This window comes from Haliotis rufescens, unplaced genomic scaffold, assembly GCF_023055435.1.
Source record: "Haliotis rufescens isolate VD_foot unplaced genomic scaffold, xgHalRufe1.0.p SCAF_19, whole genome shotgun sequence".
Lineage (NCBI taxonomy): Eukaryota > Metazoa > Mollusca > Gastropoda > Lepetellida > Haliotidae > Haliotis > Haliotis rufescens.
In genome coordinates this window covers 2,934,341-2,955,000 of record NW_025963879.1, presented here as the reverse complement: position 1 = coordinate 2,955,000, position 20,660 = coordinate 2,934,341, and the positions used below count along the sequence as shown (strand labels likewise).

At 41.7% G+C, this 20,660-nt stretch overlaps 1 protein-coding gene across 12 annotated transcripts in view; it reads right to left on the bottom strand.

The window, feature by feature from the left end:
* The window catches only part of LOC124120847 (GATOR complex protein WDR59-like), a 94,005-nt gene that overhangs the window by 57,978 nt on the left and 15,367 nt on the right, over positions 1-20,660 (bottom strand). For all 12 annotated transcript variants that reach the window (XR_006858912.2, XM_046483731.2, XM_046483736.2 and 9 more), the window contains exons 3-11: positions 14,882-15,026; positions 13,770-13,855; positions 12,952-13,032; positions 12,597-12,634; positions 12,252-12,340; positions 10,200-10,316; positions 9,899-9,976; positions 8,663-8,822; positions 7,599-7,678 (exon numbers count right to left, since the gene is read on the bottom strand). Coding sequence is in view for 11 of the 12 variants with exons in the window: in XM_046483731.2 (XP_046339687.1) it covers positions 7,599-7,678; positions 8,663-8,822; positions 9,899-9,976; positions 10,200-10,316; positions 12,252-12,340; positions 12,597-12,634; positions 12,952-13,032; positions 13,770-13,855; positions 14,882-15,026 (874 nt within the window). In the remaining variant the exon portion in view is untranslated. The remainder of the gene's footprint in view (positions 1-7,598; positions 7,679-8,662; positions 8,823-9,898; positions 9,977-10,199; positions 10,317-12,251; positions 12,341-12,596; positions 12,635-12,951; positions 13,033-13,769; positions 13,856-14,881; positions 15,027-20,660) is intronic.

Below are 20,660 nucleotides of genomic sequence, written 5' to 3'. Positions count from 1 at the left end.
TCCTTACGTTAGTCTGATCCTACAGCATTAGGTACTGGTGACCTATCTTGCCACAATCCCCACGTTAGTTTGATCATACAGCATTGGGTACTGGTGACCTTTATAGCTAAAATGGATAGAATTATCATAAAAACGCCTGCATGTTATCAGAAATGAGCGGGCCACTGTAACTTGATAATGCCCTCATATTACTTGACGATGGGCCATTATCACGCCCGTTGTTAGGTGACGTCATAGGATAGGGATAGGTGACGTAACGTTCAATAGTGACGTCATCTGGTTTGTTCTATGACGTTTCCTTATTTGTAAAAGTGGGTCAGTGACATTCGGGTTGATTGCAGTAAATGTTTCAAAATCGACATTGTTGTTTCTTTTTATTTGATAACAAATTCCATCCATTTTAGCTATAATAACGGTAATGCTATTTTTCAGGACATTATCATTTACAGAAGCCCTCGGTCTTTTCAACTGCCCTCCTTCGTCGGGCAGTTAATGGAAGACCTCGGGCTTCTGCAAATGATAATGCCCTGAAAAATAGCGTTACCCTTACAATATTGCCACAATCCTTACTTTAGTCTGATGCTACAGCATTAGGTACGGGTGACCTATCTTGCCACAATCCACACGTTAGTCTGATGCTACAGCATTAGGTACGGGTGACCTATCTTGCCACAATCCACACGTTAGTCTGATCCTACAGCATTAGGTACGGGTGACCTATCTTGCCACAATCCACACGTTAGTCTGATCCTACAGCATTACGTACGGGTGACCTATCTTTACACAATCCACACGTTAGTCTGATCCTACAGCATTGGGTACAACAGGCCAATAATGATAACTACCGGTATAATGACTTATTAAATGTCAAAAGTATGGCATTTGAGACACATGTAATAATTCTTTGTTAACTAAGGTTCGTTTCATGGTGCCCTGGAAAAAAATTATTTAGAGAAGTATCTCCAAACATTCATTCATGTAATTTCAAAAGTTTCTGAGAAAACTTGTCCCCATTTCAACAGTATGCAGATAGTAGAAAAGCATGAAGCAAGATTAATAAATCTGTAAAAAATGAATTTAAGACACTAATTTTTTAACTCATTTAAGATCCTGACCAGTAATATCAGAGTATAAACTTTCATTTCTCTTACTTTAATAGTTTTTGAGAAATTTGTTCCCCTTTGAGAAGCGGATGGATGGACAGAAAGACGGAAGGACAGATGGACGAAACTCTGTTCCTGTATCCCCCGCCCGACTTCGTGGCCGGGAATAATACTAATGTAATGCATCGCAACTACTACAGCACAGATACAATGTTTACACTTTATTTTATGTCCAACCTTTATAAGGAGATGATTCGAAAGCAATACATGCCAAATAGATATACTACCCAATATTTGATAGGGACATTTCTGTATGTAAAAACATACCAAAAATGTCCCTCTCAAAAGTGTAGTAGATGTATACGCAATTCATCCTTCCGTCCCACAATTAACTTGCCTTACGGCAAACCACAAATTAGGATGATTTTAAAAAATGATATTGCTGTGATATTGCTGGAATATTGCTAAAAGCGGCGTAAAACCACTCACTCTAAAAATATGCATATATTATCCCCGATCCCCGGCATTATAGAAAACAAATTAAAACTCATAAAAAAAACATGGCACTATAGCTTTGTCAATAAACTATTCAGATAAGTTTCAGTTTAAATATGGACACATTCAAAAACAATTATTATCAGGCAAAACTAAATAATTATTCATACTGAAAATAAATTGTTAACATTGTATGTTTTGATGACCTACAATGATATTTCATCATCCTCGAGTTGGTATTAACTTAGTTTCCTTATCACTTTCCAGCCATGGAAGGCTTGTGAATAAATAACGATTCTCAAGGACTGATAGCAGCAATGCTGGAAATTAAATGAAAATAAAAAACAGAATCAAATTACTTGGGGACAATTCTTGTGAAGTTATCTCTGTCTAACGTCAAGACCACACTATGCCTGTTTGCAAAGGATATTGCTTCCTTTCGCAGATATTTTCTACAGTGATCACAAGGAATGTCAAGAATTTGTAACTGCTTGCTTGAATTGAAGGTGAAAGAGGCCTGACTGAAACCAGGAAGCAGTGTACATAAGTGAGTGAATCATACGACCCTCTAAGGTAAGGACAACACTGCTATTGTGGAACGCTCACAGCAAAAGCTAGTTTCAATGATGGGTTATAACCTAAAAAAAGGAAAAATGAACCAGACTGCGTTATAAGTCGTGTCTTTTCATGATATTTTTTGTGGTAATTTTTAACACAGGCAACTAAGCCAAGGTCATACCGGTTCAAGGTGTTAGGTTACATCAAGTTGTGTTCCTAAAACTTGTACATCACAATTTGATACATTTACCTGATAAAGAAGAGAATATACCTTTTCAGATAATGCAAACATTCCATACCTTACCAGACAAATCATAAACATTAAAACCATGATTATTCCTCTGCAGGCTTAATTTTGCAGGATGTGCAATTGCCTCGATATGAGCAAGCTGTACAAAGCCACCTAGAAAACATAATTACAGGCAGCTCGATCACGCTGTATCCACATACAAGAGACTGTTTGAGCCAGGACAGAAGCGTATTTCCGTATTTGACATAATAAGCGCCCCGGGCGCTCTCAAAATTAGAAATAGGGGGCTCTTATTAGAATATTATTTTGGTGAACAACAATAGAGTTGAAAGATCGTAAATTCCGTGGTTTATGCTGACAGCCTGAAATGTTTATATATGACAGATATATTTTTCCAGAATTTAATTTCCCATAATTAAGGATGCATATAACACACGTATTATACAAGAATGAATAAGTCTTGTGTACAATGATCGATCAGAAGGGGTGCTAATTGGGATTGTTCACTAGCCAATATATTAGCAAATATCGCCATGGGTGCTTATTAGAGCGGGGCGCTTATTACGTTGAATACAGTATTCCACATTTGCACAGAGAATTGCATCTGACTGGATTTAATCTTGTAATGAGTGTTCGTATATCTCAAAATGACCGTCATTCCTTGATTGTATGTCTGAATAAATCAGTGTCGGATCTGACTGTTTTAAATCAGACTGTCTGAATCATGGCTTGATGAACCAGCCTATACACAGCAGACAAGGCCAGCCCTTAACAGACATGGAAGACATGCTTCTCTGTCTCCATGGAGACAGTAATATCTCCATGGTGATAGTCAAAACTGAGGGAAACATTTAAAGCAGTGTTCACGTGTTGTTTACACATTATAATGGAGTATGCATGGCAATTATATTAAAACCTTCTAGTGTATCACAGTATATCTACATAGTGTATGTCCGTATGTATAATGGATCCTTTGCCACAGATGTGGAAATACACCTCTCATTACCAGCATGTGCCCAACAGATTTGGAGAATGACTGAGTTAGGACCTTATTTTTGTTAATATGCATCCGAAGGTCCTGTTGAATGTTGAGTAACCTCTACAGCTGAGTACACTAATTGGCTTGTGGGCCATGCATAATATAATCACAAAACTCCAACAACAATTTTACTGGAATAGGTTATATACTGAAGGCATCACGATATTGGAATGGTGCATATGATACAAGTTGCTGGGTAAATGAACACTGCCTCCTAGAATGCTTGGTGGACCATGTTCATCTGGTGTATGTCATCAGGCACAGGGGAAGGGAACACAGCAATTGGCCCTCTAAGTCATGAAATTATGTGAGTGTCGACTCCTGCCCTAAATTGTGACATGACATTAATGTGTGTAGCCCCTTGTTTGAACTATAAAAACTAATCAGTAAACGATAACACGAAAGGCTGTAGACTTGGAAAGCCATGATACAGCATGGAGTGACAGCAGTTTGATTGAATAATCTCATTTGCAATCTTAACAAATATAACATCAACTGCTTGACATGTAATCTAACTTCCATGAAATCAAAATCAGGAAATTCTAAAAAACAGACATGCAAAGCAGATAGGTCGGGTCACAGATGATGACCGTTCAGGTGTTGTCACATGAGTTAGTGCAATACTGGGAATGTACGCGTAATATCATATAATGGGTAGGTTTCTCGGCTGGATAAAGCCAACGGATAAAAACTATATCTGTTGGGGTCATATGCGGATAGAGATGCAAATATCAAAGGTCAAGTAGGGACTACTTTCAGTGTTTATAAACAAACATGGCGTCATTCAGCATTCGAGTCAGAATTAACCATCAGGAATCTGGATAAATTACAGGGATAACTGCTATCATTATCAAAAGAACAGTCTAATATACTTAAAATCAGTGTCTGACTGTGACGTTGCTAAGACATTTTATAAGTTTTGGCAACTTTGGAGATATAAATTTCGAAACAATTTTGCGAGGGCATTAGGCCTAACCAAGCGGGATCAGTAGCCATATCTGTGCTTGTAGACCTCTGTGGCTTGAAACCTTTTCCACAAATTAAAATAGTTGTATTTTGCCGAAATATGGTTGAATTGTTACCTTGTTTCGTTTTGTCGCTGAGTGTACATCTGATTGCACTTCTTAATGTTATGACAGGACAGGCCGACTGTCAACAATCCCTGAACGTGGCCGTGACATCTCAAAGACAAGGGTTAGAGTAGCTTCCCTTTGACAAAGGGAAGTTACTCTAGCGGACAGACCGATGGATTGACGCGAAATGTGAGTAAAAACAATTGTTGTTTTGCGTATATGTTGCATCGCCAGTGTATAAGAAACAGATTTCAGTTGGAACTATATTTGCTACTGTCACTGTCCGAGTGACACATCACTTACCCTGTGACGGAAGAAATATTAATGCGCACATTCCAGGAAAACTTGCAATGTTTAGATAATGTTTGTGAGAGAGGGAAAGCGATTTTCAAGTACAGAATTAAAGAATGACATCATATGATAAAGAGGTTATCACGCTTGTGTGTTTGGGGATGGTAAATATCCTGCATTAGGAATAAACATTGTATTTAGCGAGCCTTGGCGTGATAACCTCTATGTATTCACCACCATGGCTGTTGCTGTACCGGACATGTTCATTATGTGGAGGGCATTATAAAGCTTGGAATTAAAAGATTATTTAAAAAGACTATCAAGAACAAAGATGCCATACACACTCGACAACTGTCATACCTGCTTTATCAACTGATGTAAACAAACTGACCACACTTGACGCAGAACTTAGTGATAGGAACTGTTTCAATCTAGCGCTCAGTTACGTTGTTTATTTTGAGCTTAGATATGTATGTCACTGTTTCCGCCCATTTGCAATGAACCTGACATGACAAAATACTCCAGTATGTCCACATAAACATGCATCACTTTATTAATGTGAGCAGTGGACACATTTTTGGCATTAACTTCATGATTACGGTACCTGTGGATAATATGATGGGAGGAGGGGAGTATGGTGAAGACCAGGGAGGAGAATCTAATCATTAACTCATTAGGGCCTGAGGTATTACAGAGTAAACCTAACACCTTAATCAGTGGAAGAAAACTGAGTGGACGTCAAAGTTAACATCAAGCTTAAAGTTCTATACAACATTTCAGTAAGTTTAACTGTAAAAGAACAAGGACATGATTTGTTGGATTGGGAGATTTTATGTGTGCTTCTCTCTTTGCAAACATCAAGTTGTGTTGAAGGAGTTGATGTCGTGTTGGGTACTACAGAAATGTACCCCAGGTACTAGCAGAAATCTCAATGCTCCCTTCACTTACAACGTATGTGCATGTCCAGCTATGAGGGGTGTTCATTAAAGATTTCCCCTGACCCACTTCCGATGGACCTAGTGGAATGAAACTTGGCATAGGTATTAGTCTTTTTCCGCGCTTCTGTCTGGGCAACATGAGAGTTGTGTACTGGAGCATTGTCTTGCAGGAGACGGACACCCTTGGTCAGCATGCCACGCCTCTTAAGCTTGATAGAGTCCCGCAATTTCCGCATCAGTGAAGCATAATAAGCTCCTGTAATTGTGGTACCCTTTGCCAAGAAATCCATCATCACTACTCCGTGCTGCTCCCAAAACACCATGAGCATGACCTTGCCTGCAGAGGGTTGGACACGTGCCTTTTTTGGGGGTGGTGACTCGACATGCTTCCATTGCATCGACTGAACTTTAGTCTCAGGATCATAGTGATGGACCCATGTTTCATCCTGTGTGATAAGTCTGTCCAAAAAGTTTGCCTGTTTTTTTTGGCACATGTCCAAAAGATCCTTTGAGCAATTGACTCGTTCCTGCTTTTGGAAAGGTGTGAGCAACCTGGGAATCCATCATGCAGACACCTTATGCATGTTCAAGTTGTCATGGATGATTTTTTCCACAGACCCTACACTGATCTTGACATCTTGTGCTAACTGGCGAACAGTTATACGTCGGTCTGCCAAAATAGCGGTCTCCACTTGATGGATAGTGTCGTCATCAATGGCTGAATAGGGGCGACCAGGAATGACAGCTGTTTCCACAGATGTCCAACCACACTTGAACTGGCGATGCCAGTGTTTAACAACATCATATGATGTGGCATCTTCCCCATAAGTTGCTTTCATTTCATCGAAAGTTTCTTTGGGTGTGCGACCTTTCAAATATTAAAACCTAATCACTGCTCGGTATTCTACTGGCTCCATTGTCACACCCTACTTGATCATAACACCTGTAAAAGTAGTAAGATTAATAATTTGGTGCTGCAAATTCAGACATAACCCATAGATACATGTATCATTCCACATGTGAAATTTCAACCAAATATGAAAACCCTAAGTGGTTCAGGGGAAATCTTTAATGAACACCCCTCGTATCTCCAGTTGGTTTCTGTCTGGTCTCTCCAACGATGTCCCTGAACTCAAAGTGCTTCCTGCACCTTTACTACACATTGCATCGAGGTCTGATCACATCTTGATGATCTTACACATCTGACGAAACCCACTAGCATGGGTATGGATCAAGGATTGTGTGATAAAACTGAATGTGGTATATAAACAACAACACTGTTGAACAGCTATGGGATATAACTCTTGTCAGCAAATTGCAGCACCTTAGACTGCAAGCTCAACACTGAGTGAGGTGAAATGGGGGTTAACGTCGCATCGAAGATTATTGCACTTATGTAGCGAGTTGCATGCACGTGTGTGTGTGTGGCTGCTTGTACTAGTCGGACAAATGCCGATTTAATAGTGTTAGCCCAATGAAATATCATGCAGAAGTTTAACATAAATACCCAACTCAGAAACAGTAGCTCCATAATCCCGAGAGCCAGGCAGGGTAACAACAAATACCATCTTGTATGTGTTTGGTATGACACGGCTGGGGATCGAACCCCCGCTTTCCGGGTGGATGCTCGACCACTAGACCACGGAGGCGGTCCCATCCAGTGAACAAACATCATGTAAATACACACACAACTGTTCCTGGACGGCATGGCTATGTAATGTCATGTCATGTCATGTCATGTCATGTACCTAACTACAGTAAACCTTCAGCTCAGGACACCAAAACTTCAAACTGAACATGTATCACTATTTCATGTTTCAGCAATTTCACTGTACACAAGCTCTGACTAACCTCCTGTAGAGCCGAGTCGATCCGCCAGATTCTCAGACTTTGGTCACGTGACCATGTGACAAGTTGCTGGTCACGGACACCTAGGAACAAAGAACATCCTCATTATTTCAGACAGATAAGATGTTCTCTTGGTTTATTCCGGCTCAAAAGTGAAAGATAAGATCTGCAAACATGGTGTTTCTTTCTGACTTACGTAACCATCCCTGTTATGTTCAGCTGTATCAGAATAAAAAACAGTTGAAGTGATATGTGTGTGTGCATGTGCATGTGCATGTGTTTGTTGGTTGTGTATTGTGTGTTCTGTGTGTCATCCCCTTAATGTTGAGCGGCAGGCAGGGTAACAACAAGTACCATCTTGTAACATCATTTGGTATGACATGGTAGCACCAAACTTCCTCTCTCTGGGCAGACATGGAGGCAGAAAGGCAAGCCTGTTATGTTTCCCCAGCCTCAATGATTGTATATTGTGTAAGTAATGAAAAGGGAATATTTCTGGTCAAATATTGTCTTGGCAGATGGAAACAGACATACTGTAAACATATATCTCAACTTTGCAACAAACTGTCGAATCACCCAGTGGATGATTCAGTGATGCACTGGTTTACAAAGATATATCAAAGATTAAATAGTTCACTGACACAACTGTGGATGGAATGAAGGAATGGAAACATGCCAGACAATCTAAATGAGTGATTGAGGTTTAATGCCGCTTTTGAACAGTATTCCAGTTATATCACGACGTGTCAGCTTTATGTTGGAGGAAAGCCTGAAGTGGTGCAGGTCTCAGACGGTTACCACTTTGATGAAATCTATGAGCATGACAGAGACATAATCGGGGCGAACATGGATCCAAACCCACAATCAGGTTTCTGATGTGCCACCTAAGGGATGCAACTCTGCACAGTGAATTGAGGTGCCTCAGACGACTCCACCCCTCCCCCTGGTTCTACATAAGCCTCTGCTTGTACAATCTTGAGCACATCAATACTGACACCCAAACAGGATCCAAATGATCGACAGAAACAGGTCTACAGACACTGTAGTTTGTGCAAAGTGTCCCATACCTTCTGTCTGTTTCCTCCAGTGGAATTCAAGCACCACATCCTTGTGTCCGACGAAGGTGTGTATGGGCTGCGTGAGGTTGCTGGTGTTCCACAGGTACAGCTTGTTCTCCCCTCTCCGTAACTGCGGCACCACCACCGTCATCAGGCCATTGCCGAACGGCTGTGCAGCACAAAGTACACGGTCATGTCATGGACACTCAAAACAACAAGTGACTGAATCACTCAAGCAATGTGTGAGTGAGTGAGTGAGTGAATCGCTAAAGCAATGTGTGAGTGAATCGCTAAAACAATGTGTGAATGAGTGAGTGAATCACTAAAGCAATGTCTGAATGAGTGAGTGAATCACTAAAGCAATGTGTGAATGAGGGAGTGAATCACTAAAGCAATGTGTGAATGAGGGAGTGAATCACTAAAGCAATGTCTGAATGAGTGAGTGAATCACTAAAGCAATGTGTGAGTGAGTGAGTGAATCACTAAAGCAATGTGTGAGTGAGTGAATCACTAAAGCAATGTGTGAGTGAGTGAGTGAATCACTAAAGCAATGTGTGAGTGAGTGAGTGAATCACTAAAGCAATGTGTGAGTGAGTGAGTGAATCACTAAAGCAATGTGTGAGTGAGTGAGTGAATCACTAAAGCAATGTGTGAATGAGGGAGTGAATTGCTAAAGCAATGTGTGAGTGAGTGAATCACTAAAGCAATGTGTAAATGAGTGAGTGAATCACTAAAGCAATGTGTGAATAAGTGAGTGAATCACTAAAGCAATGTGTGAATGAGTGAGTGAATCACCAAAGCAATGTGTGAGTGAGTGAGTGAATCACTAAAGCAATGTGTGAATGACTGAATCACTATACATTTCACAATAGCCTATGATGTCATTTGTGATATTGTATTGGCAGATACACTGGGAAAACAATGCCCTGTGACATCTAGGGTCATTAAGTATGCCTAAGCTCCTCTCAGTGATCTATCATCCCTACATGCAATGTCATTGAATAAGCCCAGCGATGTTGAGAGTTTTCAGAGATCGTCCTCAGAAGAAGTTGTGGTACTGATTTCTAAAGGTGTGCTGGTCAAGGGAGATAACTTCTCAAATGCATCATTTATTATCATTTTTCAGTTGTTGAATGGTTACAGAGTTTAGAGTTAAGCTATTATTCTAATCAAACTGTTTGGTAAGGGTCTGTTTGATGTGTGATGGCTTGTAAATACAAACAATATTTGTCAGCTAAGTCTTACCGTGAGACGTGCCCTCCACACTGGTGACCCAGTGTTGAGAGTAAATTCACTCCGGCGGTGGTTGGTGCAGTCCCAGAACTACAAACAGAAACAATGAAGACTTGAGTACCTGGACACATCATTGTTCCCATGCATGCAGAACTTTCATTAGTTCTTAAGTAGTTCCGATGTTTAACATAAAAGTTAAAAAAGAAACCTGTCACTTTGAATTTCAACTTATCAAGGTGATACTTATCAAAACTGTATCTCAAATAAACTATAGTAAACTACTTTGGACCAATAGACAAGTGTCAGTACACACCCTGACAAAGCAGTCCTGGCTGGCAGTGACCAGTTTATACTGGTTGCTAGGATTCCAGTCCAAACCGTGAATCTTCGACAGATGAGCAGCAATATACTGGATTGGTGTGTTGCCTTTCTGGAAAAGAATGAGAAGATCATTTCAACAAAATGAATATCTCATTTTGAGAAGGGTTTCAGAATTGTCTTTGCCCACAAGGAATTTGTAAACAGAAAGAAGATTCAATATTCTATCCTGAATTTGGATATTACTCGAATTTTGATTGGTCAATCAGAGGTATCAAATCACAATAATCACCCCTCTTTGAAACAGTCGATTTGACAGTCAAATCACCACAGAAGCTAATGTTCATAGAAAATTACGTCTTTGTCACTCGGTAGTCATTCTTAACCAATGATATATACAGACGAAGGTTAGAGAATGTTTAAGGGCTAGTATCCGGGTTTCCTTAATCCAGGTCGACAACCCACTCAAAACATTGGATGCATCCTCAGATCCCATAACCTGCTGTCCCCCAACCCACACCTGTACTCACCCTAGGGTCCCATATCCTGATCTCACCCTAGGGTCCCATATCCTGATGTCACCCCACCCACACCTGTACTTACCCTTGGGTCACACAACCTGATGTACACACACACACACACCTGTACTCACTCTAGGGTCCCATATCCTGATATCCCCCTCATGTACTCACCCTAGGGTCCCATATCCTGATGTCCCAACACCTGTACTCACCCGAGGGTCCCATATCCTGATGTCCCAACACCCACACCTGTACTCACCCTAAGGTCCCATATCCTGATGTCCCCATCATGTACTCACCCTAGGGTCCCATATCCTGATGTCCCAACACCTGTACTCACCCGAGGGTCCCATATCCTGATGTCCCAACACCCACACCTGTACTCACCCTAAGGTCCCATATCCTGATGTCCCCATCATGTACTCACCCTAAGGTTCCGTATCCTGATGTCCCCAAACCAACACCTGTACTCACCCTAAGGTCCCATATCCTGATGTCCCCACAACTGTTCTCACCCTAGGGTCCCATATCCTGATGTCCCCCTCGTGTACTCACCCTAGGATCCCATATCCTGATGTCCCCCTCATGTACTCACCCTAAGGTCCCATATCCTGATGTCCTTCTCGTGTACTCACCCTAGGGTCCCATATCCTGATGTCCCCCTCGTGTACTCATCCTAGGGTCCCATATCCTGATGTCCCCCTTGTGTACTCACCCTAGGGTCCTATATCCTGATGTCCCCACACCCACACCTGTACTTACCCTGGGGTCCCATATCCTGATGTCCCCCTCGTGTACTCACCCTAAGGTCCCATATCCTGATGTCCTTCTCATGTACTCACCCTAGGGTCCCATATCCTGATGTCCCCACTGCTGTACTCACCCTAAGGTCCCATATCCTGATGTCCCCCTCATGTACTCACCCCAAGGTCCCATATCCTGATGTCCCCCTCGTGTACTCACCCTAGGGTCCCATATCCTGATGTCCCCACTGCTGTACTCACCCTAGGGTCCCATATCCTGATGTCCCCATCATGTACTCACCCTAGGGTCCCATATCCTGATGTCCCCCTCGTGTACTCACCCTAGGGTCCCATATCCTGATGTCCCCACTGCTGTACTCACCCTAAGGTCCCATATCCTGATGTCCCCTCATGTACTCACCCTAGGGTCCCATATCCTGATGTCCCCTTCGTGTACTCACCCTAGGGTCCCATATCCTGATGTCCTTCTCGTGTACTCACCCTAGGGTCCCATATCCTGATGTCCCCCTCGTGTACTCGACCTAGGGTCCCATATCCTGATGTCCCCACTGCTGTACTCACCCTAGGGTCCCATATCCTGATGTCCCCACTGCTGTACTCACCCTAGGGTCCCATATCCTGATGTCCCCACTGCTGTACTCACCCTAAGGTCCCATATCCTGATGTCCCCTCATGTACTCACCCTAGGGTCCCATATCCTGATGTCCCCCTCGTGTACTCACCCTAGGGTCCCATATCCTGATGTCCCCCTCGTGTACTCACCCTAGGGTCCCATATCCTGATGTCCCCCTCGTGTGTTGTAGCAAACATGTTGTTCACCACTTTGTTCCACTTCACTTGAGATGCACCAGCTGAGGGCAGACAAAACAAACAGATACAAAGATATTTCAGATAGTGGTGGATGGAAATTCCCTCTATTTAATAACTACTATAACTATACATTTGCATAACACTCAAATCCTGTAAACTACTGTTTTGAGTCTTTGAGTCATGTCATGACAGCCTAATCAGTCAAGTCTCTACACTTCATATGCCAACTCAGAAAGATGTGTTGCAGAAAATTGTGGTCATAAAAAGAATAGAAACTAAAAAAAAAGTTTCTCTCACCAACACTTTGAAAAGTGGCAGCTGGCTTCTTTGGATCCCTGAAAAACAGAAACACATCACTTTCAACAAGTATTCTTTGAGCATTTGCTGGTCCTAATATTGATCATGGTTTACACACAATTAAATTCAAAACTTCACATGTTTTGAACAAATCAGATCTATGGCCATACACAGTATTCTGAAATGCTCCATCACAAAAGCAAACAGAAGGTACAGTAAGCGAGAGATGCTATAATGCTTGACTGCAACAGTCCCTGATATTCCCGCTGTATCCGCTGTCCGTTAACAATCAAGCATGGGCCAGGGTTACACAATGCGTGAGCAGCATCAGGGTCAATGACGTCAGTTTGTTTACCTGATGTCCCACAGATAGGTGTATGTGTCCACGGAACAGGACGTCAGCTGATTCACATCAAATGGAGACCAGTCTACATCACTGCAAACAAACACATCCACTAACTCAACATGGTCAGCAATAACATAGATAGACCGCCTTTTGGCAAAACAATTCTTTTCTCCTAGAGTGGAAGTGGTTACGTTTTTAGTATTGACCATACGAAATATGTTGACGTGTAAGAGCTTCCAGACTGGTCATAATTTTCAAACAATACTCTGACCTTGTACTATGTGATTGTGGATGAAACAGGTACATTTCTTTGCTGAAGTATTTAAGTATTTGTCTCGAAGGACTCACAAGTAACTTCAGTAAATCTATGCATCAGTAAATTGCTGAGTCACACCATTGTTTTCTTCTGCAGTGTTATTCATAAAAACCTCCCAAACGATTATCCCATAGGTGAAACTCACGAGTTTAGGTAAGGAGCTAATAGGGCCATAAAAACCAATGGGAGTTTGGGAAGACAAGACTGCATCCTTCTCAAAACTGGATTCCTTTTTCAAAATACGCTTTCAGTGAAATGAAGTAGGTGCATTTGGAGGAAAGTGATTTGGCTATCAAGAAGCATAATAGGTTCATGACTTGTAGTCAATTGGCTGTGTAAAATTCCATAGCGGGACATATAACTGGTAGTACACACTGACTGACTGACTGACTGACTGACTGACTGACTGACTGACTGACTGACTGACTGACTGACTGACTGACTGACTGACTGACTGACTGACTGACTGACTGACTGACTGACTGACTGACTGATGCCATGGCAGCAGTACCTGACTGTCCTGGTGTGGGCCTTCAGGGAGCATCTGTGTTCTGTGTTGCCTCCACTAAGCTGCAGCACCTCCAGGCGCTGGTTGCTCTGAAACATGCACTCAAACATCACCTTTCCACATCTGCTTTACTTTTGGTGCCATGTAAGTCATAAATTTGGACAAATCAAATTATGCCTCCAAAACAACCATTTGACATGTATCATTACAATCGACATACATTATGCATATACGTGGTACGTGGTCCTGTGCACAGCACACGTGTGACAAATCAGGTGAAGTTAAGCAACATCGGTCACGGAGAGTCCTTGAATGGGTGACCACATTTTGGCAGCTTGGCTCCTTCGGTCCTGCCCCACACTAAAGAACTGATCCATTGACCAGGCAATAATAAAGCTTTGAGCATTCCCCTGCATGGTGTGGAAATATGTGCATCATAAATGGCCCATTATTATTATCATTATTATTATGCACACATGCAAGTATTGAACAAAGCAGTATAAGATTCAAGGACAAACCTTACATTTCCATGTGTAGTTGTGTATGAGAAATCAGTGAACAAGTTTTCATGACACGTCTGGGACCAGTTACAAACACTAAGACCCTATCACTTACAGCAGTTACAAACACTAAGACCCTATCACTTACAGCAGTTACAAACACCAAGACCCTATCACTTACAGAAGTTACAAACACCAAGACACTATCACTTACAGCAGTTACAAACACTAAGACCCGATCATTTACAGCAGTTACAAACACCAAGACCCTATCACTTACAGCAGTTACAAACACTAAGACCCTATAACTTACAGCAGTTACAAACACCAAGACCCTATCACTTACAGCAGTGACAAACACTAAGACCCTATCACTTACAGCAGTGACAAACACTATGACCCTATCACTTACAGCAGTGACAAACACTAGGACCCTATCACTTACAGCAGTTACAAACACTAAGAACCTATCACTTACAGCAGTTACAAACACTAAAAATTTAACCTATCACTTACAGCAGTGACAAACACCAAGACCCTATCACTTACAGCAGTTACAAACACCAAGACCCTATCACTTACAGCAGTTACAAACACTAAGAACCTATCACTTACAGCAGTTACAAACATGTTGGCCTTGCAGGCATGGGGGTTGAACTGGATGCAGTTGATGTCCCACTTGGCCTGCGCCGCTTGCCTGGCTATCCGCACGACTTCCTGTTTAGGTGTGTACAGGTTCACCAGGGCCAGGGCTCGTCTCCTGGTGGGGCACAAACACAGCTCATTATGAAACCTACTTCACACACAGTTTGTACAATGGAAGGTCAACACACAATCTGAATGACCTTGATATCAATCACATGCCTCACATTGTTTCTCCACACTAGCAAGAAATGTTTTTGTGAAGCTGTTATTGCTTGTTCCAACAAGAGTGAGTGAGTGGTCAAATAAATGAGTCAGTGAGTGAGTCAATGATACTAGTAACCAGCATTCATGCAAACCTCAGGGTGATTTCCTAAGCAACAGCAAATTGTGCAGCAGCCAGAGTCAGGTCCCCCAAGTCCCTCCTACTTCTCAGTGTTGCCCATTTCAATTACAGAGTTTAACAAATCAGGGTCAGTTCTACCCAAGAATCCTGCACTACAAGCTACTACTTCCACATTTCATCATATTCTTTTCGCGAGTAAATTAGCAAACACGTGGCAAGGCTTTAACAGTGACCCGCCAAACGGTTCCATACATAATTATTTTTCTTTCTGTATATCAAAGTGCTACGCTTATGGTTATTATTAATAACTTATATTATTAATTTCTAAAGCTGCAACAAAACTAACCCAATATTGGAATATACCATTGCTGGAAAAATAATAGTTTCACATACAATTTCTTCCGACCATTGCATAAAAATACCTTCAAGTTATGTGATTAGTCTTTTTTAACAGAGTCACTGGCAGATTCGGGAGACAATGTGTGTACATAGCTATTTCCGCCTTAGTTTACAAAACAAATACACACAGTAACCTTAAAACAATGCCAAGCAGAACAGGAAATATAATTGAAATGGCAAATCATGAGGCCTAGTGATGTTTTATTGCAATTTTCACATTTTCATTGACCAAGTTTGTTATCAATCTTGTGTTTGTTCCCCTGAAGCAATACAATATATTTTTTGACTAATACTTTTTTTTCGAAATATAAGTGTAATTGTCAGCCTGAGGGGAAGTGAAGGGAACATCTCTCTTGCATTCAAGCTTGTGTAAGATTGTTTACTAGAATAAGGAAGTCCTCAGAAAAGAGCATCTGCACATGTGTCGTGCATCTTGACGGCTGCCAGAGAAAAGCAGCAGGGTGTCCCAATGCATCAATTCCACTCGTTGGCGCAGCAGTGATCATTAATGATAACATACTGCGGAGGCCTGTCCCTGGGTATATGGTCTCTGTGCTAAGCTTAGGCAAGTCATGTTTCTTTAAGTCTCAAACTATTACAACGCCAATGCATAACAACATGCAGTCCATATCCTGAACATACATTATCACATTGCACAGAACATAGACCACTACAAGTGTGCGTCAATGCATTTATTGTAAAACCTTGTTTCTGTGTACAAAATGTCCCAGCCTAGACACGACACTCTCCTAACAGGAAGAAGATGACTGAGCTAAGCTGTCTCAACTTGTATCCCACCCTATTCATGCCAGCAATGGTAAACATGTTTCAATCTAACTGACGTCTGCTGTGAACATGCTTCTGTGATTTCAAAGAAACAACAACGAGAATAACAGAGCTGGCATGAAACAATGGAAATATACCGGTACCATGTTTACTGTTGTTTCAATTTAGGGCTTCTGAATTCCATCAACAAGCTGTCAGTGTTTCCAATCCTAAACTCAACATTTTTTTAATCTTATTTTCTGGTTTCGATTCAACATTACAAACTTGATCACACAGTTGGTATTTTTCCTAACAGTAAACGGAACAAGCGTTTACATAAATGTGCAAAAGCAGAACCAGTCCCTTCAGCCCAGTCCCTTCAGTGCCTCAGAAGTCATTACATACAAACCTCACTTCTTCAAATTTGACTGCATTGTTTCAGGTTAGGGTGAGCTAATGTACACAACCTCAATAAACCTCAAACTAAATGTAACTTGCCCCCTATTCAAGAAATCTAAATTAATGTATGGTTGGATGACACACCTTCTGACCTGAGATTACGAGGGGTGTTCATTAAAGATTTTCCCTAAACCACTTAGGGTTATCATATTTGGTTGAAATTTCACATGTGTAATGATACATGTATCTATGGGTTATGTCTGAATTTGCAGCACCGAACTAATAATCTTACCACTTTTACAGGTGTTATGATCGAGTAGGGTGTGACAATGGAACCAGTAGAATACCGAGCAGTGATTAGGTTTTTATATTTGAAAGGTCGCACACCAAAAGAAACTTTCGATGAAATGAAAGCAACTTATGGGGAAGATGCCCCATCATATGATGTTGTTAAACACTGGCATCGCCAGTTCAAGTGTGGTCGGACATCTGTGGAAACTGCTGCCATTCCTGGTCGCCCCCATTCAGCCATTGATGAGGACACTATCCATCAAGTGGAGACCGCCATTTTGGCAGACCGATGTATAACTGTTCGCCAGTTAGCACGAGATGTCAAGATCAGTGTAGGGTCTGTGGAAAAAATCATCCATGACAATTTGAACATGCATAAGGTGTCTGCACGATGGATTCCCAGGTTGCTCACACCTTTCCAAAAGCAGGAACGAGTCAATTACTCAAAGGATCTTTTGGACATGTGCCAAAAAAAACAGGCAAACTTTTTGGACAGACTTATCACACAGGGTGAAACATGGGTCCATCACTATGATCCTGAGACTATAATAAGTTCAGTCGATGCAAATGGAAGCATGTGGAGTTACCACCCCCAAAGAAGGCACTTGTCCAACCCTCTGCAGGCAAGGACATGCTCACGGTGTTTTGGGACCAGCACGGAGTAGTGATGATGGATTTCTTGGCAAAGGGTACCACAATTACAGGAGCTTATTATGCTTCACTGATGCGGAAATTGCGGGACACTATCAAGCTTAAGAGGCGTGGCATGCTGACCAAGGGTGTCCGTCTCCTGCAAGACAATGCTCCAGTACACAACTCTCATGTTGCCCAGACAGAAGCGCGGTCCTGTGGCTATGAAATCCTTCCACATCCTCCTTACTCTCCTGACCTTGCACCATCTGACTTCCACCTCTTTCCAACCATGAAGTCATTTTTGAAGGGAAAAAGTTTCACAGATGATGAAACACTGATTTCTGAAGTCAAGTCCTGGTTTGCGATGCAAAATGAGGGCTTTTACAAGCGAGGTCTCCATAGTTGCATAAAACGATCGGAGAAGTGTGTAGCTCTTGGTGGTTCCTATGTGGAGAAAGACTAATACCTATGCCAAGTTTCATTCCACTAGGTCCATTGGAAGTGGGTCAGGGGAAATCTTTAATGAACACCCCTCGTATATTCCCATTGTATCCCCATTGCATCATCAGTACATACCTGTAGGTTCTATGTTTCTAGTTTATAAGGATGTTAAATGCACTTCCGGGCTGGGACAACACTTGCTTTCCATGGTTACTGCACTACCGCTAGCATTTCTTGAAAGTCCTATGCACTTCAAAAAGCGACCGCCTCAGATAAGTTTGGCATCTCCAAATCCATTTCATATTGACAGTACAGCTGCCATGCACTTTCTAACAACAATCTATTACGTTACACCTTTAAATATATTTGCCAGCCACTTTATGTGGTCAGCTGGGGTACGTTTCAGCATTAAGATTTTGGTTTTTTTTCTGTAGCATCCTATACAATACATTGCTGGGATATCATCGGAGTTCAAAGATTAGTAGCACAAGCAATATATAAACAATGTTAAATGCATTTCTTAACATGCTGCAGTCAATGGTTAGTATAGGTCAAAACAAAACACAACTGCTAGCAGTTGTTTCAACAGTGCAGTATTTACCTGTAAGGGTTTAGTTCTGGTATCAACAGGTAATTCACAATCCCCAGGGGAGGTAACTGCAGCTACATTGTGAAGCAAGGAAGAGGCCAGCAGAAGGCTGTGTATATTTGCTACAGGGTGTACAAGCCAGGCACCCACAAGCATGGAAATCCAGGAACAGGTGTTACCAATATCATTGTCAGCTCAACTTTGATACATAAAGATCTTCTTCAACATTTACAAATACAAAGTGTATGGGATACAGACCATACAGTAATGACACATACCAGACAGTGCATTATGGCAAAACATGAAAATGCTGGTATACAAGAGGTTGTTTACTAACAGTAAATACATCCACCATAAGCATAATGAGTTTATCTCATGAGGTGAGGAGGGCAAATGTTTCCATCTCTGCTGTGACATAATACATACATCCACACGGTCCATACAGTTCTCTGCAATCTATATACTTGATGATTTCACATAACTGTACCTGTGGAAATTCTGGGTTACAATAGGTCCCAGCGACCTATGCTGGACGTAAGGACAAGTATATTGGTAGGGTGGTCAGGCTTGGTGACTTGGCTGATTGTGAGTCATCGTACCCAGACGACATTGATCGTTGCTCACAATTTCAATCACTGGATTGTCTGGTCCAGCATGGGTTTAGGGCCACCTTTGCACCACTGCACTCAAACAGCAGCATCAAGCATGGGCTTAGATTGTACCAACGTGGGGAATCAAACTCAGGATGTCAATGTGACTAGCAAACATACCATTGTCCTTGTGCAACATAACACTGCTGAAAGACTATCCTTGTGTGGGTGTATCACTCTGCATCATGGATACTTTGTCAGCCTAGCATTTCAATAACAGTAAATCGCATGACAAATGCCAATGAAAATTGCATAGAAAAGTAAGAAATATGAAATGGCTTCACTCGAGAACCAAGTGTGCGACCGTGATGACAGATTGCTGGTTCACCTCTTCATGAACGAATGATACAACCTTAATGTAACAGAAGTATCAGATCATCAAAATGACTGAATGAGTACAACACAGTTGTTGCTAATCAATACTGTTTTATTTCTGGATAGTTGAGAGCTACACAAACTAACAGACACACTGACCATGCTACTGCTGACCACTGCAGTCTGGCTTCTATGCACAACTACTGACCATGTTGCCTGTCCATCCTGGTGGCGAGGTGCACAACATCATTCACACAAACATTAGCTTCTGGACATTACATAGCACCAGTCCATTGGGACACCAAGTAATAAATGATTCCTTCACTTACTTTGTGAAATCATGTAAACGGTCCTTCCATATCAAAACTGACAGTCATTAAAAATCTAATGTTCCTGCAAAATGGTTCACAAATATAAATTTCAGGTATTCATCTCAGAAACCAGATGTATGCCTTCTAAACCATATTACCCCCCAAAAGTGTTACCTTCATTATGTATCATCCACTTACTATAGTGTAACTAGATACATTTGGACAACAGACAAAGGGATGAAGTGTGTGTGTGTTTGGGTGGGAGGTTGGGGGTTATAGGCTGTGGTTGGGAGGCATGCTTCTCCCACGAACACAGTGGTCTGTGGTAATCTTTTTCATAAATTGATGTTAAGTAAATGTTAAAATACTACATGTTGTTTGAAACGTGTCCCCTGCGGAAGTAACTGATGAGGATGTCGCATGTCATCATGAACTGCCTTGATATCTGAGCATCTAATTTCCAGGTTTCGTCATTCCTAACTATACAAATGCATGGAGGGTCATTTTTAGTGGTCATGATGGGTTTATTCATCCTATTTCCAAGTAGTCACACTATCACATGCTGCTCTCCAGCAGCATCCACTAAACATAGCAGATAGGTACCCAGCAAAAT